This window comes from Xenopus laevis, chromosome 7S (assembly GCF_017654675.1).
Source record: "Xenopus laevis strain J_2021 chromosome 7S, Xenopus_laevis_v10.1, whole genome shotgun sequence".
Classification (NCBI taxonomy): Eukaryota; Metazoa; Chordata; class Amphibia; order Anura; family Pipidae; genus Xenopus; species Xenopus laevis.
Window position 1 is genome coordinate 54,379,577 of NC_054384.1, and position 19,522 is coordinate 54,399,098.

General features: G+C 37.4%; 1 protein-coding gene across 6 annotated transcripts in view; it reads left to right on the forward strand.

The window, feature by feature from the left end:
- Window positions 1-19,522, forward strand: part of LOC108697225 (protein Aster-B) — a 102,095-nt gene that overhangs the window by 40,919 nt on the left and 41,654 nt on the right. For 4 of the 6 annotated variants that reach the window (XM_041571268.1, XM_041571271.1, XM_041571267.1 and 1 more), the window contains exon 3: window positions 3,421-3,444. The exons of the other annotated variants lie outside the window; for them this stretch is intronic. In XM_041571268.1, coding sequence (XP_041427202.1) covers window positions 3,421-3,444 — 24 coding nt within the window. The remainder of the gene's footprint in view (window positions 1-3,420; window positions 3,445-19,522) is intronic. 6 annotated transcript variants of the gene reach the window in all.

Below are 19,522 nucleotides of genomic sequence, written 5' to 3' on the forward strand. Positions count from 1 at the left end.
TGTCTGCCATTTTGTGTACCGACCTAGCCTGTGACCCCGACTACAACCTCTGCCTCTGATTCTGTACCAGTGCTGGGCTAAGTTGGCCAGGAGCCCTAGGTAAACCGGCCAACCATGCCGCCCTTATTCGGGCATACATGCAAACAAGTGCACATGCGCGAAAAAGCATGCATGCCGATGAAGCTTGCATGCGTGGAAGAGCACACATGACGAAATGCCACTGCAGTTTGGGGAGCACAAGGATCCAAACTAGGGGAAGGCAGAAGAAGTAAGTGCCTGGCGCCCCTCTACTTTTGCGCCCTAGGCATATGCCTCTTACACCTACCTCTAGTTCCCGGCCTGTTCTGTACTGCACTTCCTGTATTGGTATCGACCCTGCCTGTCCTTTACCACGCTTCTATCCTCCTTTCCTGTTTGCACGTGCGGTTCCCTTGCTTGCCCAGAACTCTCTCCCTTGTTCTCCCATATTAAGACCTGGCGGCATCTGAGTAGCGGAGGGCTCCACCCGAAGCCAAAGGCGGCTTCTATAGGCAGAAGAGCAGGCTTATTCCGGAACCTTGGAGTTAGTTCTGGGTTTGGGACTCCATACATTACATGAACTTCATGTATATATACGTGAAGTTCCCAGGCCTGCAACCCAAAATAAGTGGCACTTTTCTGGACTGCACCAATGTATGCAGAATACATCTCTTTATGTAGAACAGGATACAGCAAGCCACCAAGCTCTGACCAATATTTTACAAGCTAAACTTGATGGTTTACTGTTTACTTGGAAATGCAGTTTTTCCTTTTTACTTGCCTTTTTAAAAAAAAGAAATTTAAGTGAATAGAAAATTCTTAGTTGTACAAAACCATATCCATAAACTATTTAACAGACTGCTGGTCAGTATTGCTATGTTTAATGTAAAGCACTGCGGAATATGTTAGCATTTTGTTAATACTTATCATATTAATAATAATAAAGAATCATGTATGTTACTGGCAAAACCAAATTTATATTTTGCTATTACAAAGTGAGGATGATTCAAACAAAATTAAAAAGTATAATTGGCTTTCAATTGTAGAACGATTAAATATGTCCAATCCTAACTTTGAGATATGAGAGATTTGGTTATATATAGAAATGCTTTGACTATATTGCATACCATTGGCATAACACGTGTACTATTAATCCAAACTAAGATATAATTCATCATTATTGGAAGCAAAACCAGTCTATTGGGTTTATTTAATGTTTACATCATTTTCTAGTAGTCTTACGGGGGAATGTAATAAAAGTCGCAAAGAGCAAAACAATTCGTGCCAATAAGAATAAAAATCCAAATTGCGTAATGTAATATTGTTCCTTAAACTATTATTGCATTGTGAATTTTAATTGTACATTGCGAATTGCGCACTTTAAGAAGTGCTTGAAGGTGTCGTAATCTTTTGGAGCAAACATAACAGCTTTTTCATTAATAAGTTTTATTACATTAATTACGCATTGCCGCAAGCTATAACATTTGCAAACAGTCTTCCACTGTCAGAAGTGGTCGCTAAACAGTTTCCGGGTTCGCAAAAGCAAAATTTGTTTGCGTGAAGGCACAACATTTCGTATTGTGAATAGTTTCCTGTTACCGACTTTTATTACATTCCCCCTGTAAAAGTATTAAGATTCAAATTAAAGAAAGATCCCTTATCCGGACAACCCCAGGTCCCTGAGCAGTCTGGATAACAGGTCCCATGCATGTAGCTATAATAACGCAGATACATGTATCTGTAATAACACTGTTCTTGGACTGATACTAAGGGGAAAATAGAAACTGATTAGAGTCAGCTCAAATAAACCCTGAATTTCCCAAAAACAGGTGCACGTACCATCAGTGGTCCATCATCCACCAGGAGCAGCCAACAAAGAAATCTTCGTACAGCACCTTATCGTTAAAAATGCCTTTATTCAAAGTTTCATGGCAAACCTGGTCAGCAACTTTTCAGGCCGATGTGGCCTTTTATCAAGCTAGAGGTTTTTGTGGTATTTGGATTTTCTTCGGATCATTCAGTGCTTTTTTGTTGTTCTTACTTTATGAATCGTAACTTTTAATGAATTCAATGACAGCCATGGTTTTAGAGTTTGTGAGTTTAGTCATGGTTAAAAAAATGAACATGAACAGTCACCCTGACACAAAATGCAGAGTTCCAAAAAAAAGGCATACAGACTTCCTATATGAAACGTAATATGTTCTGATGTGTTTTACAACTTCATTTGTATGTTATACACAAAGATTTACCTACCAGTCACTTGCCTTGTTGAAAATATTTTACAAATATATTACAAATATTACAGCAAAGCAAGTAATGCATATAAATATTCATAGATAATATATACAAGGTTATATACAGTCAAATAACCTTACTATTACTATTTTTAGAAGCTAAGAATACATACAGTTATTCTTCTCTACTATGACCAATTCTGCACGAAAATGTTATAGTGTTGTGGCCCTTTAAACATATAAATAAAGACATAAAATTAAAAAAAATGAATAAATCTGGATACACAACAAAATTGGGACTTCACCCCCAGCCCAAGTGATTCAAATATACTCAATTAGAGGTAAATAACACCTGAGAAATGCAGTAAAATAAAAGGCAATATTTATTCAACACTATGCCATAACACCTTATCTAAAACTAATTAAAAATAAGCAGCGCTGCATGTGGAAAAGGGATCCCTTGGTGTAAGTACTTAACCCCATACACTGATGCAAGGAATCAAGTGTGTGTGTGCGTTCGTATATATGAAATTACGTATGTCCCTAAGGACTGGACAGGGTGGCCCAGTGATAGAAGGATTGTCCCCCATATGTAATTAGGTGGGCGGCCTCAAGATGTCCAATGGTAAGATTTATTGCATAGCTAACATATAATGGATCCCAAGGTCTGTAAAGTACGTGGTCCGCAAATTAGATAAGGCACCCAAGAGGGGTGCCTGCTAGTGTGTGTCCCACCTGGCAGTGTTCAATTACAAGTGTGTGCCGCTGTAATACTGGAAGGCCATGGCAATAAAAAGATTGTGTTTGACTACAACTCTCTGCCTGGTGTAATTTACTGGAGGATGCCCCCTGCTGGAAGGTCAGACCACACTGTAATGGGTAAGACATAGGTCACAAGCTACTTGTCACTGCTACAAAATAGACAATAGTGATAATTGGCTTTGCTTAAAACACTAGTAGTATGTGTGTTTTAGCAGAGGCAAGTCTCAGTTTTATCTATGGCAGGGTATTTTTTTCGGCATTTTGTAGCCACACCAAGTGGCTGCTACTAGTAGCTCCGATTGTCTTCATCCTAAAAGGAGTTTTAATATCCACTGTCTACCCATAGTATCTCTGTTTTTACATTGTCTTTTCTTTCAGTTCTAACGTCTTTGTATTTTTATTTCAGTATGACAGACTTAACCTGATCAAAGTAAGATGTTTCTTTTTGTTTTACCCCACCCTGCGTTGTTTCCTCCTTAGCTTTCCTTTTCATTGATTAGAAACATATTAGCTCATCTCTGCTTCCTGGCTTTGGTAGAAGCCTTTTATTTTTCAAAGTCTGTTTGCCTGTTCTCTACTGCTTTGCTTGATACTGTAGATCAGGGGTCCCCAACCTTTTTTACCTGTGAGCCACATTCAAAAATGAAAAGAGTTGGGGAGCAACACAAGCATGCAAAAAGTTCTTGGGGTGCCAAATAAGGGCTGTGATTGGCTATTTGGTAGCCTCCTATGTGGACTGGCAGCTTCCAGGAGGCTCTGTTTGGCAGTGCATCTGGTTTTTATGCCACCAAAACTTGCCTCCAAGCCTGGAATTGAGGCTTTGAGGCCACTGAGTGCAACATCCAAGGGGTTGGTGAGCAACATGTTGCTCGCGAGCTACTGGTTGGGGATCACTGCGTAGATAATGTACTAGGAAGTACCATAGGAGAAAATCTAGCTTGTACCTGATTTAAAGGGGTTGTTCACCTTCCTGCAACTGTGTTGAGAGTGAAGATCACATATTGTATTATAGTTCTTATTTAAATTTCTGTTACTAACAGCCAGGAGCAGTGGGATTTGTGTGATGTAAAAAATAACAAAAAGAACTAGCTCTCTCAGCTGCCACATGTAAGTTAGGAACTCACCACATTATCGTGAGAAACACAAACCTTTTTAATCATAAAACAAAGGAAAGCTCATGTCAAACAGGGACATTATCAGCAGCTTCTTGTATCAGGCATCAAAAGCTTTGGACTAATTGCCCGACAGAAAACAAAGAAAACTATATTTAGCCAGCTACAAGTAGGAGCTTTTTATATTCCAATGTAACATTGGCTATTTACTTTATTTTAGCTCTATGTTTAAAACTGGACATACACTAAAAGATCCGCAAGTTGGGTTTATTTACCAAATGATCAGATCTTTCCCAGAATGCCCACCATGAAAAAGGACCAAATCATCAGCTTTTATTGGCAGCAGAATTCTGCACTGAAATTAATTTTTCAAAAGAGCAAACAGATTTTGTTTATATTTAATTTTGATATTGACATGGAGCTAAACATGTTGTTAGTTTCCCAAGTACCCTCAGTCATGTGACTTGTGCTCTGATAAACTTTAGTCACTGTTTACTACTGCACTGACAGAGAGAGAGCCTAAGGCTGACTACATAAAGTATGACTACAGACAGAGACTAATTTTCTGTGTTTTCCAAGACAATGTTCCATCTTAACCTACTATTGGATAAGGGTCTTCATGATTAAACTAATATGTGTGCCATAAAGCTAATACTTTGCCCTGCATGCAGAGTATTTAGATGATACCAAGAGTGCATTATAAGACCTTGATTCCTTTTCACTAATTTAAAGGGACTCATGATTTTATGGTGTAGTTTTTATTTCTAAATTACACTGTTTACATTATAACTAGTTCACTTTACCCAGGGCTGGAACTAGGGGTAGGCAGAAGAGGCTGCTGCCTAGGGCACAATGACTCTACTACAAACCCCTAGACCGGACTTGGCACTGGATTTGCGCCGGTAAATGGTACTGTGTGGGTGGCTCTGAAAAGAGCCTTTGGGTGCGAGTGAATCATTAGCCGGGGGGGGGGAGAGAGGAGCAGATTTAGCAGATTTCAGTAGAGAGTGCAGCCCTGGCGCTTCAGAGCCTACACGACATCCATTGCAGTAACTGGACTTGTGCCAGTGAATGGTGCTTGCGCATATGCCCACAAGAACACCGCTGCACTCATGCGCACAAGAATGCCACTGCGTGTGCACCCAAACGTTGTTGCCGCTGTACATGCACAAAATACGGGGATGGGGGGCAAGCTGACTGACTGGGTTGTCTAGGGCACTCGGCTGGCAAGGCCCGCCTCTGACTCCACCATATAAAATTGTATTCATGAAGCAAAGGTGTATTTTATTAGCTGTAATATTGGTGTGTAGGCAGCCATCTCAGACTACTTTGTTTGATCCTGTGCTTTCAGAAAGAGCCAGATATTCACAATAGAACTGCTTTCAGATTTGTGGCGTTTCGCTAAAAAAAATTCTCAACACTTTTTGTGCGCACGACTATTTTGTCCAAAATCATTAAAATCAATGGGCGTCCGAATAATTTTGACGCGCGACTATCCTATCCTAGGATAGTTGCGAGACAATTTTTTTTGTCGTGGCTTATTTTCGGCCTGCAAATTTTTGCTGCAGTTTTGTGAATTTATTTGCCGTGATAACTGCCGAATTTATTCGCCAATCACTACTTTGGCCTTTTCCAAAAAAGATACATTTATGTAGTGTGCAAAGGATTTTCTTCACTTTGTTCTACATGTAGCTGTTGCTTTGTGGAGCCCCTGGGTAGGCCAATCCTGCTTGTGCCCTGTAGTGTTGGAAATACTAAGGGACTATTTCCTACTGAAACAAGGGGCTTTCTTTGGTAATAACTGAAAAGTTTCTTCCAATGCTTGGTTCTCTGTGGATGCAAAATCATGCTTCAACCCTGTGCTTGGTTCAGTAGGTATACTATATATCGCTGGTAAAAGTTATTACTGCTTGTTGTGATCTGCAGTTCAGTGTGTATTCATTGTAACTCTAACATAATCTAAATACGGTAATTTCTTTCTATTTGTTCCAACTGAATTACAGATTAAGTAAGTCTCCATTTAATTAACCTCCATTGAAGCCTACATATGGTGCATATTATCTAGATGGAGACAAATTGTACAGTGCAGACTTTATTTACAGTAGTGTTCCACTAAGCAAGGCTCTTGCTAAATGTTGCTGTTAATAAAATTTGCTTTCACAGGAACCATCATTCACAGAGTATTTTGCCTATTAAATTAAATGGTTGCATTTGAGTGCGTTTATGAATTTCAATTGCAAAAAGGAAAAGTCAGTCACAGTAACCTCTTCCACAATATGTTCTACAAATTAAATTCTTAGTTAATAGCTCCTAAAAATCCTATGCACACTTGTAGTTCCTTTCAGCATGTCTATTTTTCCCTCTTAATAATTATAAATACTAATGCATATTTATTTGTGTGTTTTTTCTGTCTAATCAGTTTATGATCATTTTAAAATGAAATCCCACTTCTGCTGGATACACATCTGGCTGCAACTTTTTAAAGTGCTGGCAGGGGTCAGGGCCAGAATTAGAGGTAGGGAGAAAATGCATATGCCTAAGGTGCAACAGTGGAGGGCATCAGCACCTACCTTTAATGCTTACCTTAATCTAGTTTCAGCACATCTTCAAATCAAGGTCCATGTGGTGGGGGGCACATTAGGATGGGTGCCTGCCTTGGGTGCCATCTACCCATCACCCTTCAAATATTTTAAACTTTTGGCTCTTAAAATTACTAGTGGTTGCTTTCTGTAGCCCTTGGTAACATGCCACCCTTGGTAACATGCCACCCACTGGCACCTAAGGTAAGGTTTTTACCTCATAACACTTGGTTTCATAATGTTTTTTGCTTTACCATTGGAAAATCTAGATTACAGGTATTTAAGGAGGCCAATAAATCATGCAAAGAAGCTATATGGCAAGCTAAAATGGATATGGAAAAGGGTTTTGCAGCAAGCAGTAAAAATAATTCAAAATTATTTTTTAAATATGTTTAATAGTAAAAAAATGAAGCAGGAATGGGTGGGACCTTTAATATCAGAAGGGGGTAAGCTGGTCAGTTGGAACAAAATAAAAGCGCATATTCTGAACTCATATTTTTTGTCTGTCTACACAAATGAGGAACCAGTTAATGAAGGTTTCCTTCTTAAAGGAACAGTAACACCAAAAAATTGTTTTAAAGTAATGAAAATATCATGTAGTGTTGCCCTGCACTGGTAAAACTGATGTGTTTGCTTCAGTAACACTACTATAGTTCATATAAACAAGCTGCTGTGTAGCAATGGCAGAAATTGAAAAACGGCTATATGGCACAGGTTAACTAATGGATAACAGATAACACGATTAGTCAGACAGAGCTTATTTGCTATCTGCTGTGTAACCTAGCCTTTTCTCCTTTGAATGGCTGCCCCCATTGCTACACAGCAGCTTATTTATATAAACAATAGTAGGGTTTCTGAAGCAAACACATCAGTTTTACCAGTGCAGGGCAACACTGCATTATATTTTCATTACTTTAAAACACTTTTATTTTTTGACATTACTGTTCCTTTAATAGTCCCAATTCTAGTAATACAACTAATGATGCATGGTTCACACATGAGGAAATTCAAAAGAGACTAGAACATGTTAAGATAAATAAAGGTCCGGGCCAGATGGTTTTCATCCCAAGGTACTTAGCGAGCTTAGCTCTGTGATTGCCAAACCTCTTTACATAATTTTTCAGGATTCATTGAGGTCTGGCATATTGCAGAAAGACTGGCGAATTGGTGCCTCTGTTTAAAAAAGGATCCCGTTCTCAGCCTCAAATATATAGACCAGTTAGTCTAATGTCAGTGGTTTGAAAGCTTTTTGAAGGGTTAATAAAGGAAGGTACTGGACTTTATAGCAAATCATAATACTATGAGTGTGTGCCAGCATGGTTTTTATGCGTAATAGATCTTGTCAGACTAACTTTGTTTCTTTTTATGAGAAGGTAAGCAGGGAGCTCGATTCTGGGATGTCAGTGGATGTGATTTACTTAGACTTGATAAAGTATTTGATACAGTGCCACACAAAAGGTTACTGGTTAAATTAAGGAAGGTTGGCCTGGAACATAGTATTTTCTACCTGGATAGTGAACTGGCTAAAAGATAGACTACAAGGAGTGGTGGAAAATGGAACATTTTCTAATTGGACCAGTGTTGTTAGTGGAGTACCACAGGGCTCTGTACTAGGTCCCTTGCTTTTTAACTTGTTTATTAATGACCTAGAGGTGGGCATTTAAAGTACTGTTTCTATTTTTGCAGATGATACTAAATTGTGCAGAACTATAGGTTCCATGCAGGATGCTGCCACTTTGCAGAGTGATTTGTCTAAGTTGGGAAACTGGGTAGCAAACTGGAAAATGAGGTTCAATGTTGATAAATGCAAGGTTATGCACTTTGGCAAAAATAATATAAAAGCAAGTTATATACTAAATGGCAGTGTGTTGGGAGTTTCCTTAAATGAGAAGGATCTTGGGGTTTTTGTAGATAACACGTTGTCTAATTCTGGGCAGTGTCATTTTGTGGCTACTAAAGCAAATAAAGTTCTGTCTTGCTGAAAAAAATCACTTACTCAAGAAAACATAATTATACCTCTTTATAGGTCACTGGTAAGGCCTCATCTGGAGTATGCAGTGCAGTTTTGGACTCCAGTGCTTACATTAGAGGACATTATGGACAAATAGCAGGGGACCTTTTTACCCATAAAGTGGATCACCATACCAGAGGCCACCCCTTAAAACTAGAAGAAAAGAAATTTCATTTGAAGCAACGTAGGGGGTTCTTCACAGTGAGGACAGCAAGGTTGTCGAATGCACTGCCGGGTGATGTTGTGATGGCTGATTTAGTTAATGCCTTTAAGAGTGGCTTGGATTATTTTTTGGACAGACATAATATCAAAGGCTATTGTGATACTAAACTCTATAGTTAGTATAGGTATGAGTATATATAATTTATGTGAAAGTATGGAGGGGAGTGTGTATGGATGCTGGGTTTTCATTTGGAGGGGTTGAACTTTTTTCAACCCGATTTAACTATGCAACTAACTATGTAACATTCTACATTCTTCTCTGCAAAAATCATTGGATCTATGTAAATAATTCAAAGTTTACAACATTATTGGAGGCATCCAGTTTAACAAATACAAATGCAAGAATAAGTATTATTTGCTCAGTTGTGGCATGAGTATCAATGCTCTGAGGCAGTCCTACATTGTCAAGTAACATTTTTGAATAAGGTACTTTTCCTCTTAAAACAGAATTATCTGTTATGTGATTTGTGGTCCTTGTTACAGGAAAAAAACCTAAATAACCCCTTACATACAGTATATGCTCTATGTATGATCCAGTCTTTCATATTTCAGAACTGCATGGTGTTAATACTGTAAAAGAATTCAAGCACTAAACAGAGAGAGTAAATGTTAAATATTACATTTAATTAACATGTGTTTAAATATTAATGAACAATGCTGACATGGGTTATTTTTAAGATGTTCAGGTTTTGTGAATTGGACCTGTAATCCATTCTTGGCTGTATTAGCCTTTACCAGCTGCTCTTAGGCTGAAAACACACAGTTACATTTACAATCCTCAGATGAGCCCTCATGTGATGTAACCGAACTTCAATCTTAGATGTTGTTACAAAAAAATAAAATAATAAAGGGCACCAGTGGCTCTTAAAACAAATAAGAATTTATTAAACAAGTAGCAGCAGTTTATTCAATAGTTCAGATACTATGGCGAAGCATACACCAGGCTTTCTGGTGAATTACGTACAAACCACATTATATCTCTTGGTGGCACACAGATTGCTCTTTCTAGCAACCTTGTTCATTTATCACTCCTGGAGTGCTATAACAGGATCTGGTATTCATTCATTCACTGGGCCCCTGCAACCCTGACTCCTCTAAGGCTTTGTTTACCTTATGTTAACTAATACTGAGGCCTTTCTCTATCTCAGGCTCTCCAGAAGCATCCATTCATAGGACTAGGGAATCCTGAAACCCCTAGACAACAACAGAACTGCCAAGGAATATTTTAACTTGGAAAGGGAAACAGTTTCCCTTCTCAACTGTGAAACAAGCCATGGCTGGATAAACCCTTATGGGGACTGGCATAAGTAAAGTCAGCACAGCCTTTACTGTTCTACACACATCTGAGCATGTTGAGCATGTCAGCATGTGCTTAGAAATGACCTGTAAGATTCTTGAGGGTTCACATCACAGCTGATGAGATCAACACAGCTCATCCTTCTTGACAGTATAAAGAAAAAACTCAGTGTATCATGCTCAACTGTTTTCTGAAAATAGACACACTGTGGAGGCATGCACCCTATTTTTTTCTTCATTTGCTTATGATGAAAGATATCCTGTGATAAAAGAAACTGGTGAAATTCTGCAAACTTAGTATACAGGTGGCTTGCCTTCTAACTAAAAAATGTCTTATTTAGAAAGAACTACTTTCTGAAGTTGAACAAAACATATTTGCAGGGACTGTTATATTTCTAACAAACGTATGTACCTATTGAGGAGTAACAAAGTAGAAAACATTATGGCTTTTGTATCCACTGTGCAGTGCTCCAGTTAACTAGTTCAGGTGAACTAGTTAACTGGAGGACTACATAGTGGATACAAAGAGGATTTAGCGCAGATAGTTCGATCGAACGATCGAAGGATAATTCCTTCGATCGAACGATTAAATCCTTTGAATCGAACGATTCGAAGGATTTAAATCCAACGATCGAAGGAATATCCTTTCGATCAAAAAAAGTTAGCCAAGCCTATGGGGACCTTCCCCATAGGCTAACATTGACTTCGGTAGCTTTTAGATGGCGAACTAGAGGGTCGAAGTTTTTTTAAAGAGACAGTACTTCGACTATCGAATGGTCGAATAGTCGAATGATTTTTAGTTTGAATCCTTCGATTCGAAGTCAAAGTCGTAGTCGAAGGTCGAAGTAGCCCATTCGATGGTCGAAGTAGCCCAAAAAAACCGTTGAAATTCGAAGTTTTTTACCTTCGAATCCTTCACTCGAAGTTAGTGAATCGGCCCCATTGTGTTCATTTAGCCCATGGATTTCAGAAAATGTAAACTAGACAATGCAACCTACAATATTACAGCATGGTCTGTCAAAATGGAGCTCCAAGCTAGCTTTGTGCCAAACTGCCGACGTAAAGGTGTATATACTGTACATGGCCACCTTTTCTCAAGGGAAATAAACCCATGAGGGAACAAATCCATAGCTATGGGGGCCTAGACTAAATACCATTTCAGAAAAGTCTGAATGAGATTTGGAGTGAATATTAACTTGCTGCCCAAAATAATGTTGGACCGCAAAGGGGATATTGAACTGAAAGTCCATTAACCATTACTTTTAATGGTGATAAGGAAATGCAAATGTCATATATGATTCTTACCTAAAGAATAAAAAAAAACACAATGAAAAGATGCCTTATTTTTGTAGTTTATGGGTCCCCACAACCTATGTCTTTAGTAGAATTTACATGATGCTTGGGGAATTATGCACATTCATTTATCAAAGATAGGGATATGTGTTTTTAAACAGGTCGTATTTGATCTTACAACGGGCTCTGGGACAGATGAAACTTCAAGTTAACTTCAAGTAGGAAAAGGCAGCCTGTGCATTATACAACAAAATACAACACTGTCATAAACATAGAGCCTTTCAGCCATGTAGTTACATAGTTAAGTTGCTTTGAAAAAAGACCAAGTCCATTCAGTTAAGTCAAATCTCTCTGCAAGATGGGAGCATCCTTCATGGAACTTTTGTTGTTTTTGCACAAAAAAAGGACCAAGGACAGACCCCTGTGGAACATCATTAACAGCACTGATCCAATTAGAAAATATTCCATTTTACACCACTCTCTGTAAGCTATCCTTCAGCCAGTTCTCTATCAAAATATAAATACGTTTCAGGCTAATGCTACTTATTCTATTCAATAACCTTTTGTGTGGTACTGTTTCAAATGCTTTGGAAAAGTCTAGGCAGATCATACCCACTGCCACCACATAGTCTAAGTTCCTACTCACCTCCTCATACTATATACATTGGCTATGTAACACCCCCTTTCCACCTTGGATAAAGAGTGGTAGAAAGGGGTATTATTAATTAAAGCCATTGCTGTTATGCCAGAAATAGCACCCCTACATATGTCTATTTTTTGTCCATATGTTATGGCTCCAATGCAAAGGGAAATAAGCATGTTCCCTCAAACTATGCAAGCCTATATGCCAGGAGTTTGAGACTGTTAGGATCCTGTTTAGTTGTTGCCCTCTCTTATTAAACCTTATCTACTGAAAAAAATGTCCTTGAAGATGCCTGTTTATTTAGTGGTTGCCTATCACCATCTATTTGCAGGTCATGAAATTATTAGCAGTGATTCAAGGAAAACAAAAATTATACAAAATAATCCCCCTTGGGTACCTCTTCTTGGGTGCTGTTATTTATCACTAGGCAAAAAAATATTTAAAGATTTGCTGTATAGAAACTGTAAATTGTGTTGCTAATCTAGTTAAAAAGTGTTCACCGTGTGTACATAGATATATGCCTTCTTTTCTCAAAACCCTAAGTTCAGTTTTGATTTAAAATGAAGCCCTAAACTTGCCTTACTGCTGGCAGTTACTATAAATAATATTGTTGATTGAATTGCACCTAACATTTGATCCTTTCAATAACTGCATGAAAGTGTAATTATGTGCCAAGTAAGAAACCCTTATTTTAAATATAAGTATAAAATAAAATAATCCAAGTGGCTTCATCTGTAGAAGAAAACACATTGCTGAACAGATGCTAATGTCAATCATTGCTTAGGGCTTGAAGAGCTATAGATTATACTTTTGTACTTTACATCTGCAAATTCAATGCTTTGGAGGGTTTTATTTTAATTTTTTTCCATGTAATTTTTCCATCTAACACCGTTGTCTGTATTTCAAGTCTATAGTAGATAAAAAATAGAAAACCATTTTAAAAAACATGCATGTACACTGGGCATTTTTGCTGACCTGCATATCCAGTGAGAAGCCACAAAGTCACACATGGGCAGATTCTGTGAAGTGATTAGGGTTGCCATCTTTTAAAATTATTACTCGCTAGCTCGGAGCAGTCACAAAAGGGGATGGGTTATGATGTAATTGATGGCGTGGCAAGAGGCTGGTGGCGCCACATGGGTGGGGCTATCACACCACCGGCAGCTAGGAGGTGGATCAAAGGAGGAACAGGGAAGGAAAAAGTTATGATTGGGGCGAATCTATAAGAGATCTCAGAAATTAGTACACACAATACAAATTGCATAAGGCAGCAGAGGTATACAGTAGTTGTCAAAACACTGCAGTGATTACATTTTCTGATCTGCACCTAACCCTTGCCAACTTCATGTTTATAACCCAAGGTCAACCCCTTCAGATGACATCACAGATGGACAGATGCTCTGGGGTGGTGGGGGCCTGCTTTAAGTTTGGTCCACTACACACCCAAAGCCACATCTGATACTCAGTTTCTTGACCTGAACCCTTTTGACTTATCACTACAGTACTGGACTTCCCAAGGTCAAGCACAGTAATAGTGAGTTAATCAACCCAGAACTGATAGCAGAGAACTACAGCAGGCTTTTGACTACCCTTTTGCATAGGGATAAACCTTTAACCTACCACACTTACAAGCCCATCTTAAAAATCTATTTTTTCTCATACATGGGTCATCATTAAAAAAAATTCCCCCATTTTATCACAGAGGAGCTACAGTTCTGTACTTATCCCATAGAGACACCTATTTAATTACAACATTCATAACAACATTAATCAAAGAAAAAGGTACGTATAGGTACATAGTGCAAAAATAATTTCATATAAAAAAAAGCATATGAATGGCTTTACAAAGTCAACTCAGCATAAACATTCTTTAGTTAATTGAAAGATGTGAAAATGTGCAATCTGAGATCTGTTGTTTTTTTTCAAATATCCCTCGACATTCTGTGCTGTATACAAGTAGAGCTGCCAGCATCATATTTGCAGCCCCAGGAAAAAGAACCTAATAGGTCCTGTCATAGTTTGGGAAAATATCTGCACAAATTGTCAGGAATAACTAAATTATCTACCTTGAACTTTTAACTCTGTTGTGGCCATTTGCTTTTAAGATTTGGGGGCCGATTCACCAAGGGTCAAATATCGAGGGTTAATTAACTAACATTGAGTTCGGTAGCTTTTAGATGGCGAACTAGGGGGTCGAAGTTTTTTCTTAAAGAGACAGTACTTCGACTATCGAATGGTCGAATAGTCGAACGATTTTTAGTTCGATTCATTCGATTCGAAGTCGTAGTCGAAGGTCGAAGTAGCCCAAAAAACACTTCGAAATTCGAAGTTTTTTTACTTCGAATCCTTCACTCGAAGTTAGTGAATTGGCCCCTTGCATTTGAGTGGTGATACCACTTTCCTTTCAAGACATATATATATATTAAGACATATTTTCAAAATGTGGGTGGAGTCTAGCTAGTGCAGGGCAATATAAATAAATCAAATCATAATGATGCTATAAGCTGCTGTTAATGACTCCATTATTTTTCTATTGGTTAATGTTTTGTCTGTGATACCTTAAGAACTTATGGATGTATTGTGAAACAAGATGGGAGTCTAAAGCTCTACATTACCTCTCCTTTCCATTTATTGTGGAATCTAAATGAAAAGAAAAGATTAGTAAGTAAGTGTCAATGTCTGACATACTTTTAGGCCTGAGCTCTCGCATCCCCTTCTGAACTCCTAATTTGCATATTAAAATGTGAGCAAAAAAATCTACTTCCCAAAGACCATACATGGAGTTGCTTCAATTTCCCTTTTTGACCAGTTTAGCTCAAGAAGTAACTAAAACCATTCATTTTTTTATAATGAAAACAAAGAAATTTCACAATTTCCTATTCATTAAACTCATGTTGAACAAGTGGGTCATTGCAAAATACTGTAAATACAATAGTACTTTTATATTGCTGGGTATCAATAGATTATAAGCTTTTTAGGGCAGTATCCTTATCCCAACTGTGTATTAAAATATTGTTTATTTTCACTTTCATATTTATAATAAATGTGCCCCTGTAAAGTGCTGAGTACTTTAGCATTGCAATAAAATTAAATATATACTGCAAATGTACAATTTACAATAAATGAATGCATACAATGTATAGCCATTGTCCAGTGTAATTTATGAGTAGTGGATCTTAAACATTATTTCTTATACTCATTGGTTATGGGCTGTATTATTTTGGATTCTAATTCCATTAAATCTGAATAGAACCAATAACCCCACAAGATACAAAGTTTACATTATTGAGTTCTTATGTAATAATAGGCACTAAGTTTGCCTGGGTACAGTAACCCATAGCTACCATTCAGCAGGTAGAATATACGTTTAAAAGCAAACATGTTATTGGTTGCTATGGGTTACTGCTTCTGGGCAACCTTAGTGCCTTTTATTATATATGGGGTAAATGTTCATGCAGTTTTTCTCATGTTTAATAAAAACAGCTCACAGATCAGACAAACTTTATAATTAAGATGTAGCATTTCATTATCTCTAGGAAAAAAATGACCCATTTTTCTTGTGCAAAGAGGGAATTCATTTTTTCACTCATTTTTGCACAGAAACAAATTGACAGACAATAAAAAAAAGATTTCTGATAGAAAGGGAAGTGATTTTTTCTATCTTCTTATCATTTGAAAAAACAGGATAAAACATACTATCAAATTAAAAAGGATTTGTTTGTTTTTTGCTGATGGAAAAAAAGAAGTTTTTCTTTTTAGATATAACATTGTATAATAGCAAATAGAAATTATTTCCTGTGGTAATAGGGTAGGTCACTTTTTAAAACTATTCTTCTCATAGGAAACTAAAAATCACACACAATTAGAAATGGAATATCCTTTTATCCCCTGGGAAAAAGTTGCAAATATCTTAAAATAATAGAACATTGAATTAAAATTAATTAAAGTTAACTACACTTACAGGCAAATCAAATGTTTGTGTTAATGCTATGCTTGTTACAATAATACATTGTTTTGCTGCCATTATGGTGCAGCAGTTGTACAATATGTTATGAACTACCTTAGCCTCACCTGTGGGCCTTTGGTGTTTAATTAGAAGCAAGTCTTGGGACTATTTACCTTAGAATGCATATTACCTTGGAGTATAGTACCAACAGTTAACATTAAGTTACAGTTGTTAACATAAGTAAGAGTGATTTTTTTTTAAAATTCTGTTCCCTCCATGTCCAAATAAAAAACAAATCTAGGTATCCAGTTGTATGGTGTCAGAGAGGCCTAGTCCTCCACCATCTGAGCTCCATCTTTCCTTTAACCATGCCTATTTCTTATTGTACTTGGATGTCTCTTTTCCAGAGTGGTTATATGTTGTGTATGTTTTTTTTAAGACAACTTATTTGAATTTTTACATATATTCTTTACATTTTGCTTCCTTTTTTGTCAGTAGTATTGATGTACATTTTTGATAGTTCTCTATATAGCACCAGACACAGGTCTACAATTAAAAAAAAATCACAATGAAATACTTAATTAATCATATCACTGGTTTCTCTTCTCCTCCACTGGTAATTGAATAAATTCCAAGAACCGGAGGGCATCTTCCTTTAATCTTATTGATACTGACCTTAAATGGCATCACTACTCAGAAGGGATTTGTTGAGCCACTGGTTACAAATGCCTCTGTAATGTTACCTCTGTAACCCTATACAAAACCTGGCATGTCCTTTATTCTTTTACTACCCAAATCTGATGCATTAGAAGAAAATTCCTTTGTCTCACATTTTCTTTCTTTTTGTAACTCTTTCTTTATCATTTTGGTCACATTTGGTTTAACAAATCTGTAACAATATAGATTGAAAAGAAAACCTCTAAAACAACTCTAGTACTATTCAACCTGAGCCCGGGAATGCGTCTCACATTATTAATTGGTTCAAATACAATGTTTCCCTGATTTCGCAAAATAAAGATAAAGAAAACAGGTAACCAAATGGCATGTTTTTTTTTTTAAGTTATGAATTCTTCATCAACAAAACCTCCTTTCAATCTTCCTCCCACCTCAAATATACTACTTAGTATTTACTATCTGTGATCTCAATCTTGTCACACTATATCAAAACGTGTATGTTGATGCAAATTAATTATTATCACCAACAAGCACTTTAAGCTCTGGACCTTGTCTGTTTTGAAACAATGGGCCCATTTTGTTTTGGGGTTGGTGCCAACACTCCCAGTACCATTTCTGATAAAATGGTACTGGGAGTCCATTGGTATTAGTCACTCGGTAAGCAACTTAGCCGATTGATCAACAATGCAAGCAGGGATGTCATCACAGAAGTGCACTTGCCATGTGGGGTGTTAGCTCTTAGCCATAAATCTGAGGTTTGTCGATGACCACTGCCGGTTTTAACTCTGCATCCATACTTTTAACTTTACCCTAAGGCTCCTGGTATTCTCCTATTTCAATATCTTTCTCACCTGTGAAGTTGAAAAAGTGGTTACTCTTAGAGACATATTTATCAAAATTAAAATTTGTTATTTGTTGGAAACTTTATTTTGAAAATAAGTTGTAGGTGTTTTAGCTCAAAAAAACATGAAACTTGAATTCCTACATTGATAAAACAGGCCCTTGGACTGCTTACACACAGGTTAGAACTTAAATACATTGGAGAATGGTATAAAATATCAGCAAGTAGTGTAATCAGGAGACAGTATACATGGGTGCCCTGGTTCTTCATCAAACAATAAAACAGTCCGTATTACATAACGTAATAGCAATCACACTACAGATTCACTATCTGCTACAGTACTGCACTACTATTTTTGAGATAATAACCTCTGGTCCTATTCCAACACACATGGAGACCCTGCACTATTATTTTAGTCCCCAGGTTACCAATTTTACTTTAAAGCTATGACCAAGCTGAGATCTGTATAACTGCATTTTGTTCACTGAGCAACTGACAATTTAGCCCCCCACTTGCTAATCCTCCTATCATGGGCTCCCTTTCTTGCTTGGGCTTTCCTGGGACCTGCCAACCCAGGTACTTCAAAATGGGTCCTGGTGTAATGTTATATAAGCCATGAAATTACACTTAAGTAAGCACTGTAGATAAGAAATTGGGGAGTCCACTATCTATTTAAAGGAACAGTAACACCAAAAACACCAATAAAACTAGTGTGTTTGCTTCAGAAACATTACTATATTTTATATAAACAAGCTGCTGTGTAGTTATGGGGGCAGCCATTCAAGCACAGGATACGCAGTAGATAACAGATACATTTGGAATAATCCCATTGTATAATACCGAGTTTATCTAATATCCGCTATGTATCCTGTGCCTTTTCTCCTTTTTTAGCTTTGACTGGCTGTCCCCATGGGTGCACAGCAGCTTTTTTTTTATACAAACTATTGTAGAGTTTCTGAAGTACACACAAACACGCACACCAGTTTTACAGTGCAGCCAACAGTGCATTATATTTTTATTACTTTAAAAGAATGTTAAGAATGTTTTTTGGTGTTACTGATCATTTTAAGTTTATACTCCAGGTATTCCCATGTCCCCTGTATGTGAGGGGTCCAAGACAAATATCGAAACCACCCCTTTTATAATACGCAGAGCTCACACTCTAGATAATGCCAGAGAGCGTCATGAGTGAATTAACTTAAACCTTTTTTTACCCTGGGATAACACCAATCATGCAGTTAGGTTGCTCCTGAGCATAATTTAATCTGGCGGCACTCATTGCCTATATCCCTACAGCAGTATAAAGGTACAGAGATCTAAAACTAGTCTCATGGTTACAAGTTTCCAGTTTCCTTCTCACACCATGCATGCTTTATATATACAGTAAGCAGAAGTGGTCATATTGTGGGTTTGACAAGAATGTAAACTGCTATTTCTCTCTCATAGATAAAACAAGTGATATTCATATTCTGTTTGTACCAAGCCACAGATATAGGTTTCCTTTAGGCACTATTTGAAGGGGGTCTATGTTTACTGGAATGGAAATCTTGGTATTAGGACTTCACAGTTCCAGGTACTGCTTGATAAAAATATCTTCACTTTCTAAAGTATAAATATTAATACTATGTAGGGCTCATTTAAGGCATTGTAAAGTGCAAATGATCATTGCAATCTACCAGGTTTTTTTTACCCACAATGCAGAATTACCCCAGGATTCCAAGATATTATTCCTGGCGTTTTCAAGTCAGTTTGTGTATAAATCACTTTTAACATGCTGAAGTTCTTGACCTTAATGACAGCTGTTTAATGCAGTTTGCTAGATGCAAGTCAGTTGCATGTTTAAGAGCAACATGCTAAGGGAAACCTGGAAGTAACACCTTTTACAAGGAA